The sequence below is a fragment of the Lemur catta genome, chromosome 3 (genome assembly GCF_020740605.2).
Source record: "Lemur catta isolate mLemCat1 chromosome 3, mLemCat1.pri, whole genome shotgun sequence".
Taxonomy (NCBI): Eukaryota; Metazoa; Chordata; class Mammalia; order Primates; family Lemuridae; genus Lemur; species Lemur catta.
Window position 1 is genome coordinate 10,063,162 of NC_059130.1, and position 17,707 is coordinate 10,080,868.

Consider the following 17,707-nt stretch of genomic DNA (forward strand, 5'->3'; position numbering starts at 1 on the left):
CCCACAGCTAACATCTTCAAAGGCAAAAAAACTGAAAGCTTTTCCTTGAAGATCAAGAACAAGGCAAGGATGTCCAATCTTGCCACTTCTATTCAACACAGTATTGGAATTCCTAGCCAGAGAAAACTAGACAAGAGAAAGAGAGAAAAGGCATACAAATTGATATGACAGAAGTTAAATTGTTCTGGTTTTCAGATGAAATAATCTTATATATGGAAAACCCTAAAGACTCCACCAAAAAACTGATAGAACTGATAAGTGAATTCAGTAAAGCTACAGGATACAAAATCAACACACAAAAATGACTAGCATTTCTATACATTAACAATGGAATATCTAAAAAAGAAATCAAGGCAATAATATCATTTATATTAGCTACAAAAAAATAATGAAATACTTAGGAATAAATTTAACCAACAAGGTGAAAGATCTCTACAAGGAAAACCATAAAACACTAATGAAAGAAATTGAAGAAGACACAAATAAAAGATATCCCATGTTTATTGATTGGAAAAAATTAATATTGTTAATGTCAATGGTACCCAAAGCTATCTACAGATTTTATGTAATCCCTACTAAAATACCAATGACGTGCTCCACAGAAATAGAAAAAACAATCCTAAAATCCATATGAAATCACAAAAAACTCCAAATAGCCAAAACAATTTTGAGCAAAAAGAACAAAGCTAAGGGCCGGGCCTGGTGGCTCACGCCTGTAATCCTAGCACTCTGGGAGGTCGAGGCGGGAGGATCGCTCAAGATCAGGAGTTCGAGACCAGCCTGAGCAAGAGCGAGACCCCGTCTCTACTAAAAATAGAAAGAAATTATCTGGACAACTAAAAAATATATAGAGAGAAAAAATTAGCTGGTCATGGTGGCACATGCCTGTAGTCCCAGCTACTTGGGAGGCTGAGGCAGTAGGATCGCTTAAGCCCAGGGGTTTGAGGTTGCTGTGAGTTAGGCTGACGCCACAGCACTCTAGCCAGGGCGACAGAGTGAGACACTGTCTCAAAAAAAAAAGAACACAGCTAGAGACATCACACTATGTGACTTCAAACTATCAAGAAAGTATAGTAACCCAAACAGCAGAGTATAAAAACAGATACATAGGCCAATGGAACAGAATAGACAGCCCAGAAATCCATGCATTTAAAGCCAAGTGATTTTTGACACAGGTGCCACAAACACACAATGGGGAAAAGACAGTCTAGTCAATAAATGATATTGGGAAAACCGGATATCCACCTGCATAAGAATGAAATTAGACCCTTATTTCATGCCATATAAAAAAATCAAATAAAATCAAATAAAGACTTAAAGACCCAAAACTATAAAACTACTACAAGAAAACATACGGGAAAAGCTCCATGACATTGGACTTGACAATGATTTTCTGCATATGGCATCTAAAGCACAGGCAACCAGATCAAAATAAACAAATGGAATTAATTACATCAAACTAAAAAGCTTCTGCACAGCAAAGAAAATAATCAACAGAGTGAAGACACAACCTACAGAATGGGGAAAAATACCTGCAAACTATAAATCTGATAAGGGGTTAAAATCCTAAATATATAAGAAACTCAAAAAACTCAATAGCAAGAAAAGAAATAACCCAATTAAAAAGTGGGCAAAGGACTTGGATAGGCATTTTTCCGAGGAAGATATACAAATGGACAACAGGTATATAAAAAAATGCTCAACATCACTAATCATCAGGAAAATGCAAACAAAAATCACAATGAGATATCATCTCACACTTGTTAGAATGGCTATTATCAAAATGACAAAAGATAACAAGTGTTGGTGAGGATGTGGAGAAAAGGGAACCCTTGCACATTATTGGTAGGAAAGCAAATTAGTATAGCCATTATGGAAAACAGTATGAAGGTTCCTCACAAAATTAAATAGAACTCATATGATCCAGCAATTCCACTACTGGGTATATATCCAAAGGAAATGAAATCATTATGTTGAAGAGATATCTACACTCCCATGTTCACTGCAGTATTATTCACAATAGCCAAGATATGAAATCAACCTAAGTATCCACAAGTAGATGAATGGATAAAGAAAATGTGGTATATATACACAATGGAAATCTATTCAGCCATAAAAAAGAAGGAAATCTTGTCATTTGTGATAACATAGATGAAATAAGCCAGATACAGAAAGACGAATACTACATGATCACACTCATATGTAGAATCTAAAGAAGTTGATCTCATAGAAGCAGAGTAGAATGGTTTGGGTGGGAGGGTGTTCAGGAGACGGTCAAAGAATACAGAATTTTGGTTCAAGAGATCACCTGTACAATATGGTAACCATAGTTAATAACAATATGTGGTATTCTTGAAAAATACTACGAAAGTGGGTATAAATTGTTCTCACCACAGAAATCATAACTATGTGAGGTATCATATGTTCATTAGCTAGATTTAGTCATTCCACAATGTTATAGACACTTCGAAACATTATGATGTACATGATAAATACATAATATTTTATCTGTCAATTTAAAAATAAATATATATTTTTTAAAATCATTGAGTTGTATACTTTGAAAGAGTGACTCTTATGGCATGTGAATTATATCTCAATAAAGCTGTCATAAGATATTTATATAAATAATTGTATAGCTACTTTTAAATATGATCCCTCTGCATTACCCTTTGCTATGAACTGAATTGTGCCCCACCAAAATTCATATGTTGAAGCTCTAACCTCCAATGTGACTATATCTGCAGACAGGGTGCTTAGGAGGTAATTAGGTTAAATGAGGTTGTAAGTACTGATCCAATAGGACTATGGCCTTATAGGAAGAGGAAGCAAAAACGAACTCTCTCTCTCTCTCTCTCTCTCTCTCCTATGTACAGATACAGTGAGAAGGCAAGCCAGGAAGAGAGCCCTTACCAGAACTTGACCATACTAGCACTTTGATCTTGAAATTCCAGCCTCCACAAGTGTGAGAAAGTAAATTTCTGATGTTTAAGGCACAGCCTATGGTATTTTGTTATGGCAGCCGAGCTAGCTAATACATCTTAGTCTATTCTGAAGCTTGGGCTTGGAATTTGCATTATTCCTAAAACTATCATAGGAAATACAGGAATATGATTTTTGGCTTAAGAACCAGAAAAAACTCTCACTTTCCTGGAAGAACGTGACTTTATAAGCAGAATATTATATGCTGCCTATCTCACTGTCAAAATTCTGTTTATCTCCTTTTCATGTTTTAGATTTTCATTTCCTCAGGAAAGCCCTTCTCATCCAGAGCTAACAAAAGTGACTCTGTCTGTGCTAAGCCTTCAGACTTGGAGCCTTCCTGTTGAGCAGCTGTTTATAAAAGAAATTCTGAACAGATAGAAAGGAGGAAAATGCTACTGCTGCAGATATGAAAGAAGATTAAATTCAACAATAAAGCCACTTAAAAGAAACTTGTTAGATAATGTGAAGACTGAACACATTCACAAGAATATTAATATAATGTAACAATCCTTTCCTGTTTTCTGTTATCATAAAAAAATTGGTCCTTGTACTGTGTTTATAGCAGAAGAATATTTGAGAGCACCTGGACTACAGAGGTTACTGCTCTATCCTGTGCAACAAAGCATTAAGTCTGTAAACATCTGGCTTACTAAGTAATTGAAATAATTGCCTTGGACAATAAGGTTCAAATCGGCATTCTGTTTTCTGAAAGTTTAAATAGGTATTTCTTTGTTAATCAGGAAAGCCTGGGAATTTCCCTCTTACCCAGTCACATGTAGGTTAAATAACTTGATGTATCTGCTGTCACTCTAGAACCCAAATGGGGGGGAAAAAGCAATGTGAAAACTCTTATCTATAGATTTAAAATTTTACCACCATTCCACTGGCCCTTGAGGCTTTGCAAGAAAGAGTTCAGCCTGAGATTACATTTCCCATTCCTATACTTTAGAGATATGTGCATATACAAAATGAAAGGAAGAAAAAGGGAAGATGTACTTGAAGAACGGTGACATGCTGGAAGGTGTTTTAAAGCCACACTTAACAAATGCAGATCTCTAATGCAGGATATTAAAATGAAAGTCAAAACAATTGTCAATAAGATGAAGAGCTTACCTTTGAAGAATCAACTCTGCTTGTTTTTCAGAAATAGTTAGACCCAGGATCTGGAGAGACTGGACAATTTCTGCAGCTTCAATTTTTCCTTTAAAAAAAAATGAAAAGGGTATAAACTCAGACTCAGAATTGACAAGGACCTTAGAAACCATGAATTTCAAATCTCTCATTTAAGAGAAAGCTTTGACCTGATTAAGGCAAAATTATGCATTTAGGTAAGTTACAGATTTGCTTAAATACATATTATAACATCAATATTCAAAATTTAACAAATACATTAAACATTTGTTTAATTCAGTAATTATAACAGCCTTGTAGATAAATAATAATTTCCTCTGAAGAGGAGACCAGGACCTCAACTGGCCTTACCAAGTAATGTAATTAAGGAGTAGGAGAACTGAGATTCAAATCAAGATATTCTAACTCTGAGGTAAATTCAATTAAACTAGCATCTACTCATTTTAACAGTACCTATTCCACATTTTCATAAATGACTATACATTTATTATGCATAAATTCATATTATATGACTGAGTTAAAAGGAGCAGAAAATGAGGAAATGGACTCAAAGGGTGGACTATTCTTCGAGAAATCTGGCCCTAAAAATAAAGAGAGCAAGGATAGAAAGACGATAGAAGAGAGAAGATTTTAGTGTTAGGGAAATTAGAGCATGTTTATAGACATAAGGAAAACAATCAGAAGAGAGAAAGAGAAAACAGAAAATATTTGCAATGAACATAAGCACTACTGCATTTCCCTCAAGTAGCTTAGGGGCTCTTGAGAATCCTAAGACTAATACACATGAAATAGGATGAAAACAAAAGTAAGAGAGGGTCTTGTGCCAATCCAGCATTGCATTAACAGAAAACTTCTCCCGGAAAAGAGGAAGAGAAAAATTACTGTCAGTTAGTGGTGAAAGGAAACACTTAGTCTAAGAGAAGGGACCCTAAAGAAGGGACAGCATTCTGAGAGAATCCTCCTGGGGAGAGGGAAGCAGCAGCATAAAAATCCAGGCAATGCAAGGACAGTTAGAGGCACTATCTATTAGCAACGAAATTCTTCAAATATCACTCTGAATATTCTCCTTTAGAACTGCACTCTTAAAGAGATCCAGTTAATTCTCATTATTCACAGTACTCATGTTCTATAAAGTGGCTGCAACACTGAATTAGCAAATACTGAGCCACTGCTCCTAGGGGAAACACAGGGTTAGGTTCCTGCGGAGCCTCTGATCACATTTTCATCAACTGATCGATATGTAACCTTGCGTTATGTGTGTTTCTGTTTAAAGACACCTCATTTAACATACATCATTGATTCACTAATGTTGAACTCATAGTGAAGTTTATCTAACACACATATTTTCTCCATAAGGCACACCATGGCATTCTTGCACTTAGGAGCACTAGATAGTGCCTCAGCATTACATTAGGGGAACGTTTTAAAAAGCAAAATTACCAATAAAAAGTACAAAACTGCAAAAAATGTGGCACAAGATACACCTAGAAAAGGTTACTTGTTTACAGTATGAGAGCTGAAACAAGAAGACAGTGTTGCCATATTCTACCTCTGCTAGGAATGTGCACATTGAGCAACTCATATTTTTCACTGCTCTGTGCGAGTTCATGAATGATAGGGAAAGAGCTACGAGTATACATTTTGGGGTGACTTTTGGGTTAAATTTTAGTGAGTAGGCAAATTCACAAACATAGAATCTGTGAATAATGAGGATCAACTGTAAATGCTTTGCTTTAAGGAAGTCTGATAAATAAAAATGTATCTATAATGAGAAATTGTTTCAAAATACACAAACAAGATAAAGTAAAGGGATACTTTATATTTGCTACAAATGTATCATTAAAATTTCATCTTTGTCTCCTCTGGTTCATTTAGAATTCTCTGAAATTGACAGTTGATGTGTGCACAACTTCTGTACTGAGGTGATCAGCCTCTAATTATGTGGCAGTAGATCCTGAGGTAGCTCCACCTCCCAGCGACTGCCTGCCCTGACAGTTCACAATCTTATCTCTGTAACTGAACTGTCGAGGGTCCAGGTGGGGATGAAGGTTTGCAAGGAAGGAGGAAAGTTGATTGCAAGAACTGAAATTTGCTCTAAGATTAAACTAAGGCTAGACTTAGAGGCATATAATGTAAAGTTATTAGAGGCAACAAACGTTCCAAAAGTACTACTTTCCACCACAAACTCAGGTCTTCCTGGCTAAGAGACACAGACTTCAATGATCATCAAAACCACTCAAAGGATTTAGTTGTTTGTTTGAAATAACTTACTTTGAATTTAACTTTAGTTAATATTCAGTGTAAACCAAGAGCTTGCAAACTATAATCCTTAAGCCAAATAGGCCTGCTGACTGTCTTTACAAATAAAGTTTTATTGGGATGCTGCCCTGCTCATCATTTACATTTTGCCTGTGGCTGCTTTTGAGGTACTGCGGCAGAGATGAATAGCTACAACTGAGGCTATGCGGCCCATAAAGCCAAAATATTATCTGGACTTTTACAAAAAAGTTTGCCAACCCCTGATATGAACTATATTTTCTCTCAATCCATTTGTTTAACTTGTTTCTTAAATAACAAGTCTGTGAATGGGATGACCCTGATTAATCATATGTAGGGAGTGGTTTGGAGCTATATTAAATTTTTAATAATTCCTTCTTCCTATAAAAGACTGCCTTTGGTGATAAAGGCTTCATGACTCCCTTTCTCCTACCATGACCCTTGCTTTTTGCCCTACGTAACTGGGACTATAACTCTACTATGGTTTGAATATGTCCTCCAAATTTCATGTGTTGGAAACCTAATCTCCAAATTCATGTGATGACGAATTTGGGGTGGGGCCTTTGGGAGGTAACTGGGATTAGATAACGTTGTCAGGGTGCAGCCCTCACCATGGGACTGGTGGCTTTATAGGAAGAGGAAGAGAGATCTGAGGTAGGACACTTGCTCTGTCTCACCATGGGATGCCACCTGGCATGTTATAACGCAGTAAAAAGGCCCTCACCCAACGCGGACCCTCAACTTTGAACTTCCCAGCCTCCAGAACTGTTAAGAAATAAATTTCCCTTTCTTTATAAATTACCCAGTCCGTGGTATTCTGTTATAGCAACAGAAAACAAACTAACACAAACTCCAAACTATTAATCTAAATAGAGAAACCATAATCCCAACCAGCAGATACATACTTAAACGATTATATGTTATTTTTTTCTAATTTTCAGTATCAAATAGTATCTTCTCTAAATTAATTCTCCAAAATGACTATCAAATGTGAGACAATCTGAAAGCTTTTTAAGTTTTAGAATACATAATAGTTATGCCTGTATACAAACAAAAATGAATTTCTCTTACCCAGAAGGCAAGAGAACATGATTATTATTTTTAACACACAGCTTTAGTAAAATTGGCATAATGTTCCATAGTTAACATTTTACAATAGGCCCTACCCACAGCTTTTAATTCAGAAGACAAAGCTATCTGCTACGTTTTCTTCACTAAAAGTATGAACTCTATATAAAAGTCACATTACTAAGAAAAATAAGTATTATCACAAGTAATAGTTATCATCTCAAAAATGAGTGACTAAACATGCATTGTTTTAGACTCTTGGAAGCATGAGAAGTACTTCTTCACAGCTGGTGATGAATAGAAAAGAAACACACCATCATTATTTTTGTCCAAACTCTTAAATGCCAGTTTCATTTTTTTCTCGTGGTCTTTAAGGTACTTCATAAATTCTTCAAAATCCAGCTTTCCATCTTTGTTGATATCTCCAGTAGTAAAAATTTTCTGCAAAAAAGAAAATTAGAGATATTTTATTGCCAGTATGGGCTATCGCACTAAATTATTTGTACACATACTTCAAGCAGATTGGCTATTTTCCTATAAGACTAAAGTACCAATTTTTGGCCAGATATATCATTTTTCATTATGACAAAGATCTATAATAAAAGCAACCACCCTACCATTGCAAAAAGATTCCAGATCTTGTGTTAAAATTTTAATTAGAAAAATGAGGCGCTGATTTCTATGAAACACAGTATTTTTAAGGTTAATGTAATCACACCCTAAATTTCTTGACATGTACTTTATAAACCCCAAGATAGAAGACAAACACTTGACCTAGCATAGGATTTAAATGTCTAAAATAGTATTTTTCTCCTATGACTTCCAAAATTAAATAATCTTTTCCTAAAGATGATCCTCATAAAAAGCTGTCATATCAAACTGTCCATTTCTATCCATAGAAGTCACTGCTTTAGAGAAAGAAATAAGATCATATGAAATTTGATAATACATGTAAGACTTCTCCCACCACCACCCAAAATATAACTTTCTACCTATTAAGCCACTCACAATCACCCACCCAAAACTTAAAAATTCTATCATTCTGACTGTCATGCTGTCCTGGGGAAATAATGCTACATGTGGCAGGATGGTATGACAGTCAGACTTCCAAGCTCTAGACTGAGACAGGTCTGAAACTTGTGAGCTGCAACTAAAGCTATGCGTAGAGGAAGATTTATGGTTTTAAATGCATAAAGAAAAGAAGACCAAAAATCAATGATCAATCATTGAGTCATACTTCAATCTCAAGAAATTAGAAAAAAGTTAAGCAAAAAAGAAGTTGAAGGAAAGAGACAAAGAACAAAGAGTAATGAAAAAGAAAACATATACTGAGAGGATCAAGAAAGTCAAAAGATGGTGCTTTGAAAAGACCAATAAAATTGATAGACTCCTGAAATTGGCAAATAACCCATGTCAGAATATAAATATGGAAATCACTAGACACTATAAACATTAATGATACTATGAACAGGTTTACTAAAAAAATAAAAAATGAGATAAAATAGATAAATGCCCAGAAAAACTTATTAAAAATTGCTATAAGACAACAGAAAATCTGCATATTCCTATAAGTATTAAAGAAATTTAACCTGTAACTTTAAAACACTCCCATGGAGAAAACTCTAGGCCCACATGGTTTTACAGTAATGTCTACCAAACTTTTAATAAAGAAATAACACCAATTTCCCAGAGAATAGAAGAGATGAGAGCATTTCCCAACCCATCTTATGAGATAAGTATACTTTTGATTCAAACCTCACAGAAACATCACAAAAAAGGAAAATTACAAGCAACGTCACTATTGAAGTAGATGCAGAATTCCTAAATAAAATGTTAACAAATTAAATCTAACAATACATAAAATGGATAATAAATTATATATACAGTCATGTAACATATAGTAATTTTTCAGTTAAGGATGCAAAGCACACACAATGGTGGTCTCGTAAGATTACAATACCATGTATTTACTGTACCTTTTCTATGTTTAGATATGTTTACATACACAAATACTTACCATTGTGTTCCACTTGCCTACAGTATTCAGTACAGTAACATGCTGCACAGGTTTGTCGCCTAGGAGTGACAGGCTGTACCACAGAGCCTAGGTATGTACAAGGCTATACCTTCTAGGTTTATGCAAACACACTCTGCAATGTTCACACAAAGATAAAATCGCCTAACGACATATTTCTCAGGACATATCCCTGTCATTAAGCAACACATGACTGCATATTTATGTGTATACACACATACTATATATGTATATATGTACACATACATATACATATATACATATATATATATATATATATATATATATATATATATATATATATATAAACGAGATGAATGTATTTCGGTAATGCCAAGTTGGGTTAATATTTTTTCTAAAAAAGAAATCTTGTAAATTACATTAACAGAATAAAAGGGAAAAGTCATATGATCATCTTAATAAACATTTGATGGATTCAACACCATTCATGATTAAAAACTATTAGCAAACTAGCAATAGAAAAGTGCTCCCTCAGTCTGATAAAGAGTATCTGCAAAGAATTCTAGCCTTTTTTATTTAAGCTAGTTTGAGTGGTATCTCTTACCTGCAACCTAAATAGACTTGATTAAAATATCAATTACTACTGACAGTTTTAAAAGCAAATATATTTACATCACTTAAAAATAATTATTACTATTTAATTCCTTTTACAAATTAGATTGAGAATAATCTTCATCTGGAAATTATTTCCTGATTACTCAAAACATCTACTGAGACTTGCATAATCCAAGAGTAAATGTCACAGCATTCTGGGGCCCCATTTGTGTACTGAAGTTTATATTTTAGTCGATGGAAATATCAGTGAACAGCTATCATTTTGGCAATTACAAGTTAAAGGACATTCCTGACCCTATCTTTGAACAGCTCAATTTTTTTTACCCTTATTTCTGCAAACTTTCTTAGGGTAAATAAAGACTCCTAGAATTATAATCACCTAATGACTCCAACTTACCAATACAGTAGTCCTCCCTTATCTGCAGTTTGGCTGTTTTGTGGTTTCATTAACCTGTGGTCAACCATGGCCCAAAAATATTACATGGAAAATTCCAGAAATAAACTATTCATACTCATGCCATTCTGAATAGCATGATGAAGTATCATGCCATCCTGCTCTGTCCAGCCTGGGAGGCGAATCATCCCTTTGTCCAGCGTATCCACACTGTCTGTGCTACCAACCTGTCAGTCACTTAGTAGCTGTCTTGGTTATTTTTGTCAAAAAAGCAGTGTATACAAGGTTTGGTTTCAGGCATCCACTGGGGGTCTTGAAACACATCCCCCAGAGATAAGGGAGGACTACAGCAATGTGAAAAACTAGGGCTTCTCTTTTGAAATTTTTTATATATTCCCCAGTGGAAATAAATGAAGACCAACCAAATGAGAAAAGCAAAGGCTATTTATCCTGAGCTTGCTGCAGTAAGGGAGTCAGACACTGTTGCCTGCATTTTGACAGAGATCCAAAGGCAGACAAAGGAGTAGGGAAGCTTTGCAGTGGAAAAAAAAGGTAGGCTTCGTGTATGTCCTGATTGGAAGCAGGGCATGGGGAAGACATAGTCTGGCTAACTGAAGTAGGACACCCTATATAATTGGTTAGGGATGCATATTCGGCTTTCCCTGGTTGGTCCTAAGTTGGAAGTGAGGCAAAAATTAGGGAAGCTGTCAGCTGTCAGTTACTAATCAAGTCCTGGCCATTGGGGCTCATTGTTCAGAAGTTACTGCTTAGCTTCTTATATTGTCACTAGAGATAGCAATCTGACTTTCTGAAAGTCTGATATAACAGATTACTTTTCTGGTCTGTTTATTGTAGACAAGGGGCTGGTTTCCTCAGCAGATTGCTGCAGGTTGTGGGTCAAAATTCTATTTTCATTTATTGTCTGGCCAATATCCATGTGTATATTCACTCTCTCAACTTTCACAGTAAAAAGCAAAACAAAACATTATTCATAAACCCAATTAATTAGTTATCGCAATAAAAAGTTTTACCTTTTATGTCTTAACACTACATGATATAAGCGCCATTTCTATGATTTTTAACCAACTGAATTGTGTCTATTTAAAAGAGTTTCATATTGGAAAAGCTGGAGACATGTGAGAAAAGACCTCTTATCAGAACTTCCTAGAGATGTCACTGTCACCTGAAAAAAGCCATAACAGTGTTCCTCTGAAATACACTGTTCTGTGTGGTTGGTGCAGAGCTCTCCAGGAATGCCTTTCCCTTGATTGTTTGTTTGTTTGTTAATTTTTAATTTTATTTGTTTATTTTCTTAGAGACAGGGTCTCACTCTGTCACCCAGGCTGGAGGGCAGTGGCATGACCACAGCTCACCACAGCCTTGAATTCCTGGCTGTGATCCTCCTGCCTCAGCCTCCCGAGTAGCTAGGACTACAGGCACATGCCACCACGCCCAGCTAGTTTGTCTTTTTTTATTTTTTGCAGAGATGGGGTCTTGCTGTGTTGCCCAGGCTCATCTTGAGCCCCTGGCCCTACATGATCCTCTCACCTCAGCCTCCCAAAGCAGTGGGATTACAGGCATGAGCCTGGTTTTGATATGTGAGCCCTCATCAGTCATCACTGGGTATACAAAGCCTTTATATGGCTCACACCACCTCTTACCAAAAACAAAAGACAGATTTGCATAAGACTTTGTTTTCATAAGGAAGAAATGTGTTTCAAAGGATTGAACTTGTTTATGGCATAATCTGGTATTTCTTATGAAAGGCTAGTTTATATCAAATAAGCAAATACAAGTCCCATTTGCAAATCCAAATACAAGAGAGTAGCTGTACACAAACATAAAGAGCATTTAGCTTTAAAAGGAAAAACACACCAGTTTTTTTTTTAGGAATTAAAAACTGAACTTTACAGAGATAACATTTTGGACAGGACTGGTCCACATACAGCATCCAGATCAGGCCTCTGATAATGCAGATGAGGAAACCAGGATGCAGTGCTTGGCATATGGTACATGCTCAAAATACAACTAAATCCGTGACTAAATAGAAGCTTAAAATAAAGACTCCCAAAGTTCACATGGCTAACAGGAAGAGTTCACTAAATCTTAACAAGACAGAACTCAACCAACAGTTGTTTTTTATTTTATTTTAGCACAAAGTACCAATTACCCAAAATGAATTCAACAGTCCTTATGTTCATGGATCTCCCAGTCTACTGGGTCAATCATCTAAAGAGCAAATATAATTGCCTTAAACAATAAATATTTATTTCTCAACAGTTCAGAGGCTGGAAATCCTGGATCAAGGTGCCAACGAATTCAGCGTCTGGTGAGGGCCCCTTTCTGGTTCATAGACTGCTACCTTCTCGCTGCGTCCTCACATGGCAGAAGTGGCAAGGAAATTCTTCTAGGCCTCTTTTATAGGGGCACTAACCCCATTCATGAGGGCTCCACCCTCATGACCTGATCACCTACTAAAGGTCCCACCTCCTAATACCATCACACTGGGGGTTAAGATTTCAACATAGGAACTGGGAGGAGACACAAATATTCAGTCCATAAAGTAATTTTCTCAGCTTCAAAAGTCCTATACCTCCTATGACTCTAAATCTCTCCTAAGAAAATTACAGTAAGGGTGTGTATCTATAAAAATTGGCAAACACCTTAGCTTTAGAATTGCCTATAATTTCCCCAAGCTAACGTAACACATTTGCTAAATCATCTAGCACTTAACTTAGGTACAGGAACACCTTTGTACTCTACAAAACCAATTCCCCTTTCCCCTTCACATATTAATAAAAAAGTTGCCACTATGACGTCAGGACTAGAGAAGGACATGAAAATATCCGTAAAGTTCTAGCAGATAAGATCTCCTTTTTTTCATTTTATTGCCCTATTTCTAAATCCAGATGGGGTGGGGGAGTGGGCCTACAGTGTTCCAAAGTCTTCCAAGCCTAAATTGAACCAAAGTAAACACACTTCATGCTAAAACTACTGACTCTTCACCATCATTTTATTTTCCCTATGATTTCCATTTCAGTAAACTTAAATTATTTCCTCCACTCTTTAATGTCTTGAAATGTGATTTTTTTCATCAGAGCATCTCAAATGACACCCAAATATTGGGACTTTCTTTTAGAATGTTCTAATGGGACCTCTGATGAAAAACAAACAGAAAGGAGCTAGAGCAGAGGGAGGAGCAGAGGGAGGTGAGGGGAAGGGAAGGAAAAAGAGAAGAAAAAGAACAAAGACTCTTAAAAGGAAACAGAATTACTAGACAATTATGGGAAAATTAGTAATGGTTAAATACTGTATCTGCCTGTTCCTCATACTACATTCTATTTTTAGTTCATATTCTCATATTCCTGAGTCCTAGGAAAACTTAATATGAATTTTCTCTCTTCCAAGCCAGTAATTTCATAATGAGGAGAAACTTGGAACATATAGAAAAGAGGAGTCATATCAGAAAAAAACTGCAGTGATTTCACTTCCAACTGGTTCTTAATTTTGTCTCAACACTTAGTCTTTTCTCTTCCCTGGATGGTTTTGGAACTTAGTAACAGTTACCTATTGCTTTCCTTATGCCTATTTTCTACATTCTACTCTTATTTCTATATTCTTTCCATTTAAGATCTAAAGAAACTTAAAAACTGGCTGTCTTCTAAATGTTGAATTTATTACAAAAGTTTGGAAACATGGAGAGATCCAATCAGATGAAAATTTATAGAGATTTCACTACAAGTTCAGTATTTGTCTTAGAGGCAAACTATTGTCACCCACAATCCTCATTTCTAGGTACTCGAGTAGACAAACTCCTCAATCCTTGACATTACAGAGACCCCTGACCTACGCCTCTGAAATTTTCTCCCACAAAGATTGACTGTGTAATCCTAATTCCATCCCAGGTGTGATGGTTAGTTTTGTGTATCAACTTGACTGGACTAAGGGATGCCCAAATAGCTAGTAAAACAGTATTTCTGGGTGTGTCTGCGAGGCTGCCTCTAGAAGAGACTAGCATTTGAATTAGTAGACTCAGTAAAGAAGATGCAGCCTCACCAACATGAGCGGGCATAATCCAATCCTTTGGAGGGCCTGAATAGAATAAAAAGGCAGAGAAACTACTATGCTTTAACAGTTTGTCTGTCCCCACCAAAACTCATGTTGAAATTTGGCCCCTGATGTGGTGGTGTTAGGAGGTAGGGCCTAGAGGGAACTGTTTGGGTCATGGGGGTGGATCCCTCATGAATGGCCTGGTGCCATTCTCCCAGTACTGAGTGAGTGAGTGCTCTCTCTCCCTCTCCCACTCTTGCTCTCCCGCTCTTGCTCTCCCTGTCTCCCAAATGGAGAGAATGAGTTGTTATAAAGCCAGGACAGCCCTTGGATTTTGCCCCTTTGCATGTGTCTGCTTCCCCTTTGACCTTCCACCATGTTGTGATGCAGCAGGAAAGCTGTCACCAGAAGCCCAGTGGCTGCCAGCACCATGCTCCTTTAACTTCGCAGCCTGCAAAACCGTGAGGTAAATAAACCTCTTTTCTTTATAGATTACCCAGCCTCAGGTATTCCATTATAGCAACACTAAAGGGACTAAGACTGAAACTGAAAGGAATTGCACTTTCAGAATGGGCAAGTTTATAAAGACTGATATCCTGAATGGGTGAGGCGCAAACAGTGTCAATCAACAAAAAATGCAAATGAGTGCAAAGTTTCTGAAAGGCGATACATATCACAATTTAAAATATGTGTACCCTCAGACTCAGCAATTTCTACTACTCAAAATTTATCCTACGAAGATAACTGGAACAAAATGAAAAAATGAATACAAAGGACTTCCATTGCAATTTCACTTATAATCACTTTTAAACTATCAATAAACTAAATAATGATCAATAGAGAATTGATAACATATACTATGATAAAAACATACAACGGAATATGATGCAGTCATTAAAAAATGATGTAGAGCAGCAATTCTCAAACTTTTTGGTTTTAGGATTCCTTTACAGTCTCAAAAATTCTTGAGGACGCCAAACAACTTGTGTCTATTGTAGGCACCATGGAGTTGTACCACTCAGATCCTCCGTGGTTAGCACGGTTGACTGACATCCTCTAGTCGTGGCACCTCCTGGTGCACTGCAGGGAGCTCCAAGGCCATCCTTTCCCTGTGCTGCTTCCAGCCAATGAATGGACAGGCTGAGAAACCTGAACCGGGCCGTTTCTGAGACAATCAGCAAAAAGTACCAAAAGTTGGTTCTTTCAAAGTGTGAATAACATGAATAAACCTTTGGCAAGATTTAAGGGGGGAAAAGGATAGATATCGGGAATGAAATAGCAAACCTACCTACAGATCAGTCAGAAGTTTTATAAATCATAAGTGAATATTATGTACTTTGGGCAAAACGGGCAGTTTCCAAAAAAGTGTCTTAACTTAATCTGACTCCAGAAGAAATAGTAAACTGAAGAGCCTGTAACTACTAAAGACGGTGAAAGAGTGGTTTAAATTACAACGATAAAACAGTTGTTGGCCTTCATAGTAACCTGATCACTTTCCCTCTGGACAGGGAAGGCCACTGCTGTCCTCTTAACCCTTCAACGGGGTTGGAGAAATTCCAACTATCTCCACCCTGCTAAGTTGTGAACTTCAGAGACACAATTAAAATGACTCAGAGAAAGTGAAATTGCTCAGCGAGGGGTCAACCCTTAAGATCAATTTATGTACTTAGTTAGGGCACTCACTTAGGAATGTCTTGAACAATGGAATGTCGCCATTCCTCCTCAACGGGAAGTTGAGGGAAACACAACTGGTTTTCAAACAGTTTTGAAACAGTAGACAACACTGGCTGGTATAACAATGTAGCTTCAAAGAGATACAAAACGTGAGCCTTTTTACAGAACTTGGGACCCCCTTAAGTCTGAGAGCTAAAAAAAAAAAATGAAAAGAAAAAATGATTAAATGTTTGCAATGGTACAAAAAAAACAGGTAAAGAACCTGGGATGGATCCAGAACAAAAGTGCTGTGGGACAGGGTTTAAAAAGTTAACAGTGCCCGTGGGCCAGAGTGTTCACCACGCTGATTTTATCTGGAAAAATACCGGTAGCCTTGCGGATGCCGACCCGCTTCTGTTACGGGGTAACCGGCCGCGCGCCCCGTTCCCGAGTTCCCGAACCCGCCGGGGCTGCGGGCCCCAGTTCCGCCTTCCCCGGCTGAGCCCGGCCGCGCCTGCCCGGTCCGGGCTGCGTCCCCAGAGCGCTGCTCCCGCGGCGCCCGGCCGCCACCCACCTCCTCGGCGTCCTGGCCCAGCGGGATGCCCAGGCTCCGCAGCCCCTCCTGCAGCTCGCCGACGTCCACCACGCCGTCCCCGTTGCGGTCCAGCGCCTGGAAGAGGGCCTCGTAGCGCGTCGGCGGCTCCGCGTCCTGGCAGGCCGCCGCGGGCAGCACGAAGCCCCGCAGCCAGCGCAGCATGGTCCCGGGGCGCGGGCCGGGCCGGCCGAGGGAAGTCTGGGGGCCGAGGGCCGCGGGCGCGAGCCGGACCCGCGCGGCCTGGCGGAGAGGGGAGCGCGGGCCGCCGTCGGGGCGAGGCCGCGCGGCGCGCAGGGTGTGGCCGCGGCTGGGGCGGAGTTCGGGCCGCGGGCCGCCGCGGGAGGAAGTGAGAGCGCCGCGGGGCGGTCTCGGCAGGGCGAGCGCGCACCCGGGAGTGAGCTCTGCCGGCCGCGAGTCCGGCTGTCAGGGCCGCGGGTGCGGGGCAGGCGGGCGCTCCCCTCCGCGTGGAAACACGGCCGCGGCGGGTGTGCGGCACGCGGCTCTCCGACTTTTTCGTGTAACTCCACATCTCTGGGCCTGTTTTCCATTCACAAAAAAGAGAGTTGGGTGGTTGCTTACCTGGGATGGGAATTCTGCTTTAAGAAGCAGAGGGGTTAAATCCAAAAGAACTTGTTGGTGCAATAATAATAATAAAGGAAAAGCCCAACGGTTTTTTGCAGAAAAAATCAACACCCGGCCGGCCGGGCACGCATTTAGGTAAAAACAGGGACTACTTGGGTAAATAGCTTAGTTAGCATGATCTGCCCGTGATAAAAGGGTGATGCAGTCTGCCAGCAGTACTTGCCAGAAAAACCTCGGGGCCCTCCCGCTCAAGGTGCAGTTCCGAGGTTTGGGATTTATTGCTCAGTGAGACAGAACTTCTTACTGCATAATAACATGGGATGAAGGAAGGGACGTTGCACTTACAGAGAAAATACAGAGT

General features: G+C 38.6%; 1 protein-coding gene across 1 annotated transcript in view; it reads right to left on the minus strand.

Moving 5' to 3' along the window:
- SLC25A24 (solute carrier family 25 member 24) overlaps positions 1-17,065 on the minus strand; it is a 40,864-nt gene extending 23,799 nt beyond the window's left edge. The window contains exons 1-3 of the mRNA XM_045546672.1: positions 16,744-17,065; positions 7,776-7,902; positions 4,099-4,186 (exon numbers count right to left, since the gene is read on the minus strand). Coding sequence (XP_045402628.1) covers positions 4,099-4,186; positions 7,776-7,902; positions 16,744-16,926 — 398 coding nt within the window. The 5' untranslated portion in view covers positions 16,927-17,065. The remainder of the gene's footprint in view (positions 1-4,098; positions 4,187-7,775; positions 7,903-16,743) is intronic.
- Between the last annotated feature and the right edge of the window lie 642 nt (positions 17,066-17,707).